Source organism: Chaetura pelagica, unplaced genomic scaffold, assembly GCF_000747805.2.
Source record: "Chaetura pelagica isolate M959 unplaced genomic scaffold, ChaPel_1.0 scaffold74, whole genome shotgun sequence".
Taxonomy (NCBI): Eukaryota; Metazoa; Chordata; class Aves; order Apodiformes; family Apodidae; genus Chaetura; species Chaetura pelagica.
This window is the reverse complement of record NW_009952982.1, coordinates 2,087,072-2,101,800: the sequence shown is the minus strand read 5'-3', so window position 1 is coordinate 2,101,800 and position 14,729 is coordinate 2,087,072. Positions and strand designations below refer to the sequence as shown.

The window sequence follows — 14,729 nt, the reverse complement described above, 5'->3', positions numbered from 1 at the left end:
GAAATTTTAGCTCTCTGTAATTTGGAATATTACCAGTATGTGGTAGAATGCAGTAATTACTAAGTGAAAGTATGTGGACTGCTTTTCACAGTCAGATTTTAATGATCTTTTGTGGTTTTAATAATATATGCATATAGCAATGCAGTACAGTGTAATACATGTGAACTTGTGACCCTCCCTGCTTAGACAATGAAGCTTCCAAGGAATCTATGGGGTTTTCAGTATTTCAAATAATCTCAAATGTCAGAATTTCAAATTAGCATTCTGACGAGACTATTCCAACTTTAATGAGCTGACAGTATGCTAAGTTGATTAAAATAATATTTTTTCTAAGTTTAAACTCAATTTCTTATCCTATTTCAGCAGAAAATAAATTAGATGCTAAGATTATTGTCTTTTTATTTGATCCTAGATTCAGCTGGTTTGCCATATAAAGATGACTTGTTATGAAGTTCTGGAAATGAACACTGGTTCTTAGCAGACAATGAAAGTAATGCCTCTTGATTTTAGTGAGCTCTGCTTCAAGTTTATTATGGGAAATGTAGACACTACTAGTGAGAATAAAAATTTGGAATTACTGAACTATGCTAATGTACAGAAGTTAAATATTACTCTTTTTTTTTTTTCCTTCACATTTTTTGATGCCCATAAATTTACCAAATAATGTTGAACTAACAGCATGTATAATTTTTTCTTACTCTTTAAATAATAATTAAATAAATAAAAAACAACAAAAACCAAACAAACCAGGAAAACATTGTCTGAAGGGCTTGCTCAAAAGCTTGTTGGATCTGATGAAGTATGTACTTTGGAAAGTGAACATCAAATATTAGATCAGAAGAAAAGTAATTACCAGAGGAATAGCACAGACTGATTGACAAAATAACATTGTGCATTGGAATTAGCCACTATTGGCTTGGCGTTTAGAATGTATCCTGCTATGCTAAAAGTGAAAAACAGATTATGCAATAATGTTCTGCAAAAATTCTGTTACTCTGTGCACTCTAGTGCACAGCAACATTTTTTAAACAATGGTATTTCATTGCACTATGCAGAGAGTGAAAGTCACTTCAGTGTGAAAAACCTTTCTATCCTCTCAAACCTTTCCTCATTCTTGATGTGATATTTATATATGGGCCTAGCATTCTGGTGTGGTAGTTTGGTTCTGGCATGGTTTTGGTAGCAGAGGAGGCTCCCCGGGCATGGTTCAGTAAGAAGGTTTTAAAAGCTCCCTCAGCTCAGGTGCCCGAGGCCAAGACAGTAGAAAGACAATAGATGCACTTCTGCGATTAACATATGAAAGAAATGATATAAGACCTGAGAGCCGAGAGCAAAGAAGAGCTGAGGTGGAGAGGTGAGAGTAGTGCCGGAGTGAAGATCCCGAGGTTGGTGAGGAAGAAGGGGAAGGTGCCCGAGCCGAAGTTCCCCTTCAGCCCATGGAGAGATGGCAGGCTGTACCCCATGGAGGAACATGGTGGAGCATCCTCTGAAGGCACCAGGACAGGCAAATGTGGACCTGAAGCCCATGGACTTGGATCTGCAGCCATGCAGGACCCCGTGCCAGGGGAGCTGACTGTTTCCCAAGCAGCCCGTGACTCTATGGGAAGCCCGTGCTAGAGAAGCTTGCTCCTGAGGGATAGCACCTTTTTGGAAGGACTCATGACAGAGAGGTTCGTGAAGGACTCTCTCCCATGGGAAGTACCCCGTGGGAAAGAAGAGGAAGACAGTGACAGATCTTTCTTCCTAAGGAGGAAGGAACGGCAGAAAACAATAGACTGTGAACGGATTCTAAACCCCATGCCCAGTTCCCATGCACTGCTTTGTCTCTGTCCTCTGTATATTAGATTAGTGATAAATTAAATTGATAATTTTTCCCTAAGTTGAGTTTGTTTTGCCTTAGACCATAAATGGTCAGTGAAACTCGCCCTGTCCTTTGTCTTGACCCACAAATTGGCCTTTGTCCACATCTCACGGGGGCGGGGGGGCAGATTCAGTGTGTATTAAAAGTGCTTTGCTGGGCTCAGACTAAAGCATCTCATTATTATTTTTTTTTTTTTATGTTTGAGTGAACAGGATGCAGTGTTCTTGACAATAGAGGAATATGAATCCTATACATAGGACTTGTGTGCAGAACAGTTACATTTGTATCCTTTGGTCAACGGGCTGGTGTATTACAGACAAATATAAAATTAATATTAATGCAAGTTTATTTCAAGTTTGTGAAAGTAAGTAAGTAAGTAAGTAAGAAGTAAGGCTTCCATGAAGCATAAGGATACAGACGTATGTGACCTAAATAGACTATCTGTGTCACCAGTCTGAACTCACTATTTTTTCTCAGTTAGCTAAAGTAGCCAATATATAGTATTTACACTTTACTTTACTGTAATTTTGCAGAGTACAGATGCAGCATAATCTTAAAATTTAACCTGTGCTTTGTATATGATGCATTGTATGCTGGCATGTATTTAATTTTAAAATGAAACAAGGTAGTTGCTCTTTATTTTTATTATATTATTTACCTACAGAAAAATTTTACAAAGGCCAAATTTTACACTATAACATCACAGGAGAGGGAAAAAAAAGTGCAAATAAGAAAACACAAACAAACAAAAACCAAAGGACAGAATACTGACCATTTATCAGGTTAATGCAAATACTACTTCTGATCTTCAGCTCATTTGGATCTTTTGTTTAAAATTCAATCTAAATCTACTTTACAACAAAATAAAATATATTCTTTTCAAGACTGGTTTTTTTCCTCTGGTAGTTTGTCAAGTGCTCCAACCTCTGCAAAAAGAAAAAAAATAATTAACATACATAAGTATGCATATTAATCTTGGCATCTGAACTCTCTTAAATCAGGCCTATTCCTAAGTGCACTAAAAGGAAATTGACAATTCCTTCCCTCAATGGAGATGCTTTACAAAGTCTTGTGCACTCGAATCAGTAGCAGACTTGTACATTCAAGGATAGTCCTGTCTTCTCAATAAATTTTACACGGGACAATGTTAAATATTATAAAGGTTTTCACTAACCTTTGAGATGTAAATAAGCCAAAAATTCAATTACTGTGCGCACAATGTTTTCATCAGCCAGTGTCCTTCCAAGATTCCCTATAAAACAAGTTGGTAGTTACTTAATGTTAACACAGTATATACATCCAATGCATGTGACATTGTGGCTATGTGTGGCTATATGTGATTACTCTGAGAAAAAAGCTATCTGAAACTTCTTTTTTCCTTTAAATTTTTTAAGGGAAAACATTTTTTTGAAGAGCAAAGCCACTTTTTAAGGTAGGTAACTGCAACATTCAGAATCAAAATTGCCCAGCTTTGTATGTTATTGCGGCCTAGGAACTGCTTTCACAGGTTGATAAAGGTCATGGCCTTTAAGGTCTTCTGAGTTCTGTAGCAGTTGTGAATTCTTGCCTTTATGTCCACTAGCCTGAGATTGTAGGGAAAAGTAAATAAACAAATTCCTCAGCTTTAAAAAACAGTTAAAATTCTTTATGTAGCCTGACTTAGTTCCCAGTAAGCCACTCAAGTGATACAGTAGTCCAAAATCTCGACCTGAGACTTTACTAAAAGCTCAGAAAGGTGTTTGATTTTGCATATGTAAATATGTAAATCTAATTTACTAATTGTGGTAGTAGGCTTTTTGATGTTTTTTAAATGGCCCAATCTATCAAGCTCCCTGGGAGCTTGTTCTTACACTTTGGGAGGTTGAGAAGTTTTCTGTGTTTAAAAAAAATAATTTTTATCAACAGGATGGAGAATTGTTCTTTATTAGAGCAAGAATGGTAGGTTTTTTCCCTAGGATTTTTTTTAGTTCTCTGCATACACAACAGAAGGGTACCAGTGTCTGACTGACAATCCATTAGTACATCACTTATAATACAGTCCCTGAAAGACTAACTTGGCAGCAGGTAATGCTGGGAGAGTTTTTCCATGATGAAAGAGAAGATTTTGTCCTCTAGTGACATACAGGCAAACTGAGCTCTGTAGCACAAGTAAAAATATTGATGTGTATTTGTGAAGGACACAGAGGTTTCTGAACATATAAAGAATCAGCATTTAAGAGTTCAAAACTGCATCTTGTCTTGTCTTCCAGTCTTTAAACTGACACAGAGATATTTTTATTATGTACATTATATGTATTATTTGAAGATTGCCTTAATTTAATTTTTATCCCCCTCATACCTATTACAGATTTTTGTCATGACTGATGAATCATATTCATAGTTTATTGACCCAGATTTTATTACCACTGTGATAATTAATGATTTATTGGATAAATATTTTTAGTGACTTGAGCATATTCTACATGTGTACATGTATATACTGCTACTGATCTTAATTGCATATAGCCGATTACTTGCATACTCTAGTACAGAAACAGTTATGCTCTTGGAATTTAAAAATTTTCCTAATTATGCTTGTAGTTTATTTTGTTCTGTTCCCACCCCAGGACTTAGTTATACAGCATACAAATTCTTCTAGGTTATCTGGTGAGCCTGTGAAGTTTGCAGCATTCTTTCAAGGAGGGAGAGAGTAGCCCTTTGCATGAATTCTTTTAAAGCAATAATGGGTATATATACATTTTAAGATACTTTCACAAATTTATCTAAAAAAAACCCAAAACAAAACACAAAAACCAACAAAAAATATTTCAATTAAAATAAGAACTTTGACTAGCTTATCCATTTTTTTATATTCAGAATGTCCCTTGGATAGCAATTCAATAATAAACTTCAGCTTCAAAAAATACTTTTGATGAGAGGAAAGCATCTAAAATGAGGTTCATAATGGAGGCAGTTATACAATTTTCAGGTCACATCCAACTAGTTTGGTTGGGTTTACTTGTAGTCATGGAGGTGCAGCAATACCTGGCAAAAGTGTTTCATAGTTCCTGAAGATCATACTCCTGCAAAGGAGATGGTCCTGTCCTCACAAATGGCAACATGTTGCATTCTTAGATTATAAATATCTTTGTTTTGCATTGTTTCTGACTGGCAAAATGCTATTTTTACACCGGTGTTAGAGGAAGGAGGTTCTTGCTTCCCCCAAACAAAACAACCAACCAAGCCAAACCAAACCCACAACCAGAAAAAGTACCACACATGCAAAACTATGTAACTATGTACCAGAACTAAACTGGCAGGCATCTGAGAACTAGCAATTATATAATTGTTACTCTTCTGTTTACAAAGTAACTGGGTTGGTGACTTCAGATTAAGCACATTGCTTTATGAATTTACTTAGTCTTAGCTACATTTGCATAGTGCTGGGGCGACTTACAATAGCCTCTGAGAGTTTTCCAGATGGGATTGTCTTTTCCCATTAGTGCAGTGATGAATGCACTAGTAGTCAAGTAAATACTGCTTTCTTAGTTTGCAGTGAGGAACAGATCATTCTTTGACAGTCTGAAAATGAGATTCATCCCAGTTCACAGCTTATCTTCATAAAGGCAGCCTGGACATCTTTTGTAGATGCCCAGATTTGAATGGCAAATGCAGACCAAGGCTGCATTGCAATTTACTAGATTATATTACTTGCAACCTCAAAACAATATATTGACTTGAGTCTGGTTTTCATCAGATTCTCAGTGTTTTAGTGACGATAATCCATATTGTTTAAACATAGGGAACATTTGTGAGACTTAACATGGAATATTTTTTCTTTATAGTGAATACTCTTAAAACATAAACAATGCCATATAGTTCTGAGGTGTAGTTTCAGCTCTGGAGTATCAGAACTTAAAATAAATAAATAAATAAATAAATAAACAAAAGTTTACATTAATGGCTCATTCTTTGCTAAAAAAAAATAACTCTTGCGTGTTATGAGCAGGTCTTGAGTGACATTTGAAATACTTATTTGAACATATGAAAAGAAAAAAAAAAATCAAAACAGGTTTATTCCAGGTAGTATGATCTATTTTACTTCAAAAGCAACATAATTACAATACTTTTGCCTAGGCACCAAGACACTTGAAATATGACCATATACAAGGATCACACTGAGTGGCCAAATTTCATTTTTCTTCTTTTCATGTTTATTAGGATTTTTTTTTTAAATGCAGGAATAGTCTTATATCTAGGTAGTCAGTTAATTCAATAACACTACATAAATTACTAAATATAAAAAACATTAACAATACTGACTTTTAGAATTCCATTACCTGCTTTAATAGCCTCATCGGGCTGTATTTCACGTTTACCAGTGAAACCATGCTTGTCATCAAAAGATCTGTGGTTGTCTACTGCATCTGATAAATAAATTAAAAATTAGAAGAGTTAATTGACTTAAGAACAATTTTTGCTATATTGCTTGCTTTTCTTGTACTTCAAAGAAAATACCGTGATGGGCACTTCAGATGTCCAAAATGACAAAGAGGAAATTAATGGATCACTAAATAACCTTGCTCCCGAATTTGTGCTTATGATTTATATAATTTACAGACCTAGTCCTGTACTACGTATGCTAAACCTGTAAAGAAAATGTAAGTTTGTACATTCACATATAATTTGGAAAGTTTTTTTTTTCCTCTCTTTCCTCTATTTTAATAAAATGTTGCAAATGAGTTTGCTTAAAAGAAAACTGCTGATAGTTTACATTAATAACCTTCAAAAACTATCTTACATGCCCGTGGTACCTCTTCTCTTCCCCTTTATCAGTAAAAGCTGATCGATATAACCTGCAACAAATGACGATTCCTATTATCCAGTCGTAGATAAATAGCGCTTTTCCCCACAGTATCTTTGCCAGTTTGGTTAGATCTGCTTGAGGAAAATACACTCCCAGACATTTAAGATGCATTGTTTTGTTTGTTCTTTTGGTTTGTTTTTAAGTATCCCTAAGGTAACAAAAAGAATTAAGAGAGTCACAGTAAGTACCTGTAGTATTTGTCATGAATCACAGAGACTGAACATATAGAAACACTGGTAATGTTTCTTATTATTACATTATTACACTAACAATAAATAATGGTACAACAACAGATATTTGAGACAGATTAGCATTGCATTTCACTTTTCTCATTCTTTACCGTCATGGTTCTCCATATTTGTAAGCCACTGTGCTCCTGTATTTTAAAAACATTACATATTTTTCACGCAGTAAGCTATCAGTATTTAAAGTAATGAATTTGCATGTTATTGCTTTAATTTGCTTTGTTTTAATTGGGAAAAGTATAATAAAGCCAGGTAACAAAACAATTTTCAAATAGATTAAAAGGTGGTATCTTAAATACATTTATAAGATTTTGCCATTCTTCTTTTGAAAGCTAAGATGCTATAAGATTTTGTAACACTTCCAGAGGAAGGAGCATTTGTCATATGAAAACTACAGTTCAGGAGCTCAAAGAGTGACCAGATTTGCTTCTGCATATAAAGTCTGCTTTACAAAATAACAGTTATTATATAAGAGAATTCAATTCTATAATAGACAGACATATAACAATCTACACATTCTCCCAAATGAGTTTTTTCAGTCTTGCAGGTTTAGACAAAATTACTATATTAATCAGAAACATTAGTAGCACACTACAGCAAAGTGGTTCACAAGAAAAGACTGCATTTTGAAATAATGCAAAAAAAGGAACACTTGACTTACGTGGCCCAAGTAAGTAACCGGCACTATTCAAAGTCCAGCCTCTTTTTTCCTTTGCCTTAAAAAAAATGCAAGTATATTATTACGTGAACTACACAGTGCTTTCTGAAGACAAAACAAACAGCATTCAAATGAACATTCTCTTAGCAGGAAGCATCTTCTGAAGGCTTGAAGTTTTGCTGTTGACATCCATGGGGTCTGAAGCTTTCACACCAAATGTAAAACTGCAAATCACTCTCTGAAGTAATAAATTTTGACTTTATACTCCACCTTTATATTACCTCCTTACAATCCCAGTTTTAATCACAGTTTTTTTTCACAATGTTTTATTTTAATTGTTTGGATTTACGTAACAGCTCTTGATTTAAAAAGTCCGTATGTACAATGCTTTTTGAGTTGGATGGGACATGCATTCAATTTTGGTCCATAAACTAGACACTTTTCCCCCTTTAGTCATATTATTTGTTGCAAGGGAGCTAGTATTCAAAGCCCAAAATTCCAAAAACCTGTTTACTGCCCAAAATGCTTTTGAGCACTGCATCCTGTCCAACCCCTGTACCTAAATAACACTGCAAGATTTACTGGTACTTGCCAGCTCCAACACTGAAATAAGTACTTACTGAGAAAACCAGTCCAAATGTTTCCGACAGTGTGGCACTAAGGATTAAAGACAGAAGCAGGACACTAGTGCACCTCTGCATCTGGAAAGAAAAGAGTACTAGGGTAAATGCTCTGAGTTATCACTTTGCCTTCCAGTTACGGATCCTTCAGGGCATGTAAGCATCCCTGCCGCAGGCTGGAACTGGGGGTGAATCTTCTTCCCGATGTTGGCAGGGTGGCTGTGACTACCGGCTTGGCACCCAGATTCCCACTGGGAGAGAGGCTGAGAGGTAGGGAGGTGAGTACCTTGAGCTGGGTGCGACAGTCTCTTCCTCGCAGCGTTTCACCTGTTGTTGGTGGCGGGGCAGCTTGTCCTATGGCGGGCACTCACTGCATGGCCACAATGCGCGGGCGTGGATGTCTGTACGCCCACCTTGTGCTCTCTCCGCTCTTTATGGGCTGCAGCAGCACCTTCCGGGAGGGGGAGGGGAGCCGAGAGCCACCCCTCTCTCCTCCACCTCCCCTGAGTCATTTCCCCCTTGGCCAGCCCACTGTATTAGGAATGGCAAAAAAATTAGCAATTCAATTAGAGCTATTTGGAAGCACGACGCAGGCTGCAGGAAGATAACAGCCCGGGCAATTACCTCCGATTACGGCGGCCTCCGGCAGGCTGGTGAGCAGAGAGAGCAGAGCTCTGGTCTGGGCAGCCTGGCCAGCGCCTGTCACCTGCTGCACCTTCACGAGGGTTTCTTTGGTGGTGGGGAATAAGAAGGCATAAAGTGAATACAGAACACTTTTCAGAGTCTTGTTATGGAGGCAGAGCTACAACTGCATGGGATGCTGGCTAACAAGAGTCATAGTGTTTAGGCTTTGCATTTGGAAATGCTGAGGCCTTCATACACCCCCTACTCCACTTGTGGTCCATAGAGCTCACTGTCTAGATCACCTGTGGTCCCTTAAAATCACTTTGAGACATGGCCTTTGCTCTAGCAGCAAAGCAAAAGGACTTCAGTCAAAACTTGGAGACTTGGCAATTGCACTTCCTCACTGTTTTGTATTATTTCAAGAGATGTCAAAAATGCATTCAAGCAATGTTATAAAAATATGATAATTCTGTCAACTTTGACTACAGTATGTTCTTCAGTTTCCTTTAAAAAGTATCTAAAACAATGTATTTTAGCTTGGAATTTTTATTTTAATTTTTCATCAGAATACTTGCATATTCTTGCCAAATTAGAGAAAAACTATATATTCATCTCCTCTAGAGTAAGATGCAAAACGAATTCTTTTTCTATATGCAGGCTTAATCTATCACTTGTCCATCCTAATTTTTGTATAAATCTATCTTTTAGTTTAGTGTCAGTTAAATAATTTTCCTTGTCAAGAATGCTATTAGTCTTCTTTTATTCCAAATAATTTTGAATCTCACTGCTGAGACAGAAGAATTGGAATTAGTCTGAAGCCTGCCTTTTCTAGCTTAGCTTGAAAAGTGGCTGTCTGTGATGACAGTTTATGTTCTTATTGAGGTACCCTTCAATGTGCTAATTCCTCCATTAATTGATTTGTGTTTTTTTGTTAGTTGTAAAAGCTTAATGAAATTTGCAATAGCTGTTAGGTTATGCCTAGTCCTTACCAGAGGTTCACCATCAGATGAACTGTCAATGAGGCTGATTAAAAATTTAAATTAAAATTTACTCAACTGAACATTAAGCATTGCATAGCAAAACAGTCTCTGAATTGAAACATGAGGGACAGAGTCACTGTTACTCACACAACATGTACTCTATTCTATAATTGTAACTGCATTTCATAGAAATTAAATTAAAACACAGGGGACAATACTGTTTTCAGCCAGAGTAAAAAGCTTCAGATTTTTAAGGAAATGACAATACAGACATCATGGATTAGGCCCAGCCAGCAACAAAGAACCATGCAGTTGCTCACTTACTCCTCCCCCCACTGGGGGATGTGGAGTAGAAAAATCCAACTAGAAGCCAGTGGATTGAGACAAGGACAATGAAGTTTCACTCACCAATTATCACTAGTCAGATGCAAACTGAACAAAAAGAAAACAAAAACCAGATTCAAAACCCTACTCCTCCCTTCTTCCTGGGTCCAAATTACTTTGTTCCCCATTTCTCTAGCTCCTTCACCCCAGGGGGACAGGGAATGGGGTTTAGAGTCAGTTTGTCACATGTTATTTTCTGGCACTCCTTCCTTCTCAGGGAGAAGAATTCCTCACAGTCTTCCCCTACTCCAGTGTGGGGTCCCTCCCATAGGAAAGAGTCCTTCACAAACCCCTTCAACATGAGTCCCTCCCACGAGGTGCAGTTCTTCAGGAACAGACTGCTCCAGCATAGGCTTCCCACAGAGTCACAGCCTGCTTTGGGTGCAGTCACCGCCTATGGTGCAGGGTCCTCCATGGCTGCAGGTCCACATCTGCTCCACCATGGTCCTTCACAGGGTGCTCCGAAGTGCTCTTCCTGGGGCTGCAGGGGGACAGCCTGCAGGGGAACCTCTGCTTGGGAACCTCCTTCCTCTCCTTCCTCACCAGCATTGCTCTCATCTCCCCCTCTTCTCTGCCCTGAGGACTTACAGCAGTTGGATTCCCCTTCTTGAATATGTTAATCACAGAGGACCTGCTGCTAATGGGCTTCATCTTAGCCAGAGATGTGGGGTTTTTGGAGCTAGGGGAACTTTCAGCAGCCTCTCACAGAATCAACCCCTGTGGGGCCCCTCCCCTGCTACCAAAACCACACCACACCAACCCAACACAATGGAGAAGAGTATCAAAACTTTGGGCTTGGGAAAAAATAATTGCATTTTTGTTGCTGGAGATTTAATTTTGAGAATAAGTGGTAAATCCTAACGTTCTATTATGTGTTTAATGGTAAAAATTTCCCTTATATACATTTATTGAGGTAGGATGATCTATTTTAATTTTAACTAACAAAAATTATAAACCATCAAGAATGGGTCTGTTATATAATATCCAGGGAAAATGACTGAATAAAAGTGGATTTTGCTTTATGTTTTTTGAAAGGTCTGGAGTTGCAGTGGGTCCCTTTGCTGTCAAGCTTACTGAGAGATAATGAATAAAACAAGAAAAAGTGTGTCAACTGTTTCTGTTTTGAAGTTGTATAGAAAGGTTTGGTTTTGAGAACTCACCAAAATTAATATTAAAATAAAATATTAAAAACCTTTGCCTTTACAGAATGTTGTCCATCTGCCTGAAAATTGAGCGAGGTTTTTGTCCTACTTCCCAGGAAACATCAAGCAAGACCACTCTCAAGTATATACACAAAATCTGTAATATTTTATGAGGAATGGCAATGAATTCCAGGTTTGGAAGATAAGTTACCAGAAAAATTAGTCTCACTTACACTGGAGTCATTCCAATTAAACACTGACACTACAGAAGGTACATGCTTTACTGGGGGAGTGTAATCATCCAGGTAACTAGACATTATTCTTTGCAGAAGTTTGAAGATATTTATCCTTTAATCTAATTCAGTATCCGCTCAGCCCCCAGCCCCAAGGTGCAGCTCCTGCAAAGGCTGGATCCTGGCTGAAAACTTGAAAGTTGGAAAACTATCTAGAACAGGTTCATTGAAGTAGTAATAATAATAATGATAATGGTGACTTACAAATATATAAATATGGAGCCTACCATGGTAATTATTTCCCAACTAGAAAAATCCCAATCTGTTTGCAGCAGGAGATGGGAGTGCCTAAGTCCAGAATCCTAGTGACAGTCCACAAAAGTCTTGGAGCAGCCACACCTGTCCTCAATATACTCAAGGAGGCAGGAGAAGGCAGCCTGTCTCAGTGAATGATGTTCTCCGGTGAGAAAACCAGTTCCAGAAGCATCAGAAGCAGAGAGAGCAAACAGACCCCCAACCCAGCCAGCACACTAGCCAGGAAAGAGGGCTCTTAGGAGTCATTTTATACTCCATTAGACTTAAAGGACCTCTTCAATATGGCAAATGGAACTTAAGAGTGAAAATACACCTAACTGTAGACAACTGTGGACTTTAAAATGAGGTAATTTTCTGGATCCCATTGACTAGCTGTCTTGAACAATTATTTCTTATGTAAACACCTACACTATGGACATGGGCAGCTGGTTACTTACCAAGTGATCAAAATTCTATTTTGAAATATACCAAATCTAGTTAACTTTATGGAAAATATAAATACAATGCCTGTTTATAACAGGAGGATTTTTGTACTTCATCAGCTTCCAGTTGCCCACTCTGACTTGTTTTCACCTTTACAGGTATACTGGTTTTGGCTGGGATAGATTTAATTTTCTTCAGAGTGATGTCAGTTATTAATTGAAATAAGTAAAATTTGGAGGGGAAAAATGCATATTGGGAAAAAAAAAACACATAAAAGAGAACATAACAGACATGCAGAAAAAACATAAAAACAAGATCTAGATAACAGTGAAACAGTAAGAATCAGACAAACCAAATTCCAATTAGAGAAAAACACTCCCCAAGTAGTCAACAGCCCGGCCTTGAGACAGGCTGGCAGGACACCTGCAAAACAGATAAAAGGGATGGAAAGGAGCACTCCCCACAGCTTATCTTGGTTACAGCCTTGAGCACTGGGAAAAACCCACTGAGTAATTGAAATCACCATATCAATACATTAATGATCCATTAATGTATTCTAAAATACATTCTAAAATTCACACCCACAGGCTAGAGGGACCCCTACTAACAACAAGCCCACCACTCACTGAACATGCACAGTGAAGTTCCTGAGTATTGCCACTTTAAATGGAAGTGAGAGACTAGTTGACCAATTGTGTGTGCAAGTGATAGAATAGAGTACAAGTTCTTTCTCACATTTTTGGGAATAAAAGTAGCACTTGTGTTTCAGGAAACTGAGCTTGCTTTGTGGATTACAACCCTGCTCCCTTTTCTGTGCAGAACTGGATACTAAAGCAAACATCTTGACTCTGTGTGTGGATTGGCTTCTTGAACACCAGGTAACAGACCCTGCTTTTGGGACAGCTATAGGAGTTCCTAGGGTTGGTAACATACCAGTGTTTCAGCTACTGCTGAACAGTGCTTCAAGGCTTTCTCTATTTCTCATGTTGCCCCATGGAGATATAGAAGAAATTGGAAGGGGACACAGCGGGGACAATCCCCAGCTTCAATTTATTTCATTATTCTTAATACCGCCTGGTTGCTAGGGACCAGCACTCAGGACACGCACTTGTGAGAAGTGATGTCGAAACCCCATTGTAACCCCTAGAACCCTGCTCCCAAAAGTGGCAGGAGTCTACTCCAGCAGCTCAGTCACACTTACTCATCCTTGCCAAATAGTGGGCTTTTCACTGACACCAACTCTCCCCTGTTGGCTGGCCCAATGCTGGATCCAGGACTGGTGATTTTCTGTTCTCTCTTTCTCTAATCTCTCTTTCTCTAACTTCAGCTGAATGTGGAGAAAGATGAAATAAGAAATCTGAAATTTAGATTTTTATCAATTTAGCTTATAATCTTTCAAGTTCTGTGTGTTATCATTAAGAGTTGCTAGCACTGGCAAACAGCTGATAAGGACCTGCTGAAATCCTTGGTATTTCAAGAGCTAATCTTGGAGCTTAAGCGATTGGAAGATTTTACTTTATAGTGTGGGGAAACCATGCAAACGCTTTTGCTGCCTTATTTAGCATGGTGATGATCATTTTTCATTTGCTCCCCTCCAGTTAAACTGAGATGCCCCAGTTTTTTAATCAGGTCACTCTAGGTTTCACTGGGGATAAAAAACACTTCCAGAAGAGGAACAGAATGGAAGGGTGATGATCTAATCTGTTAGATGTCATATAATGTCTTCGATTTGACACTATGAGTGATCATTTTTTTCCTTATTCATTTAATACGCAATTTAATTCCAACTGCAATAGTAAGTAATACCTTTGTAAAGTGATTCTGAAGAAAGTTACTGTTAATTAAATCCTATTTCTGTTACAGACTTCAGCCTGAAAAAAACTGTCTCATTGACCAGAAAACCTAACAAAGAAGTTAAAAAAACCTCATTTGGTATTGTCCTAAGGTTTAATTTTTTTCAACTTATGAATGGTGTTTCAAATTTCAAACTGGGCTTTTTAAAATGTGATGATTTAATTTTTCACTTGTAACCCAGGTATAAATAAATCAGTTAGTGAAAAAAATGCTGGAAGATTCATTGACTGCACAAAACAGCACAACTTACCACATATTACAGGTAGTTTAATTACAGAAGTCCCATAGATACTGTGTGCACAATACTAGTAACTACTGCAGTTTCTGAAGTCTAGAGAAAAAATTTAACCCCTTAGGAAGGAGCATTTCTACTTGTTTCTGGTCTGAACCTCAGGCATTAGAAATAGTGAGATCATTTTCTTTTCCATTATTTCTGTCACCATCTTACCCTTGGTTTCAAAAGTTGTTACCATATCTTTAAAGAACATCACATTTTTCTGTCAGTTACCACCATATTGCCTACAGTTACGAAATTACATTCATA

General features: G+C 37.7%; 1 protein-coding gene across 1 annotated transcript; it reads right to left on the bottom strand.

Annotated features, from left to right (window-relative positions):
- Positions 1-2,740: 2,740 nt before the first annotated feature.
- Positions 2,741-8,311, bottom strand: GAL (galanin/GMAP prepropeptide). The gene is made up of 5 exons (XM_009996432.1): positions 8,231-8,311; positions 7,614-7,668; positions 6,181-6,267; positions 3,036-3,113; positions 2,741-2,787 (listed from the first exon to the last, which is right to left on the bottom strand). The coding sequence occupies exons 1-5, from the start codon at positions 8,309-8,311 to the stop codon at positions 2,741-2,743; spliced, it is 348 nt and encodes a 115-aa protein (XP_009994734.1).
- Between the last annotated feature and the right edge of the window lie 6,418 nt (positions 8,312-14,729).

What these genes read in the sequence shown, in the direction of transcription:
- GAL (XM_009996432.1), bottom strand. Translation starts at nt 8,311, where the DNA reads ATGCAGAGGTGCACTAGTGTCCTGCTTCTGTCTTTAATCCTTAGTGCC. An exon ending in CGGTTACTTACTTGGGCCAC is followed by an intron (nt 6,268 to 7,613) that starts GTAAGTCAAGTG and finishes TTTATTTATCAG; the next exon opens with ATGCAGTAGACAACCACAGA. An exon ending in GGCTTATTTACATCTCAAAG is followed by an intron (nt 2,788 to 3,035) that starts GTTAGTGAAAAC and finishes TTCTTTTTGCAG; the next exon opens with AGGTTGGAGCACTTGACAAA.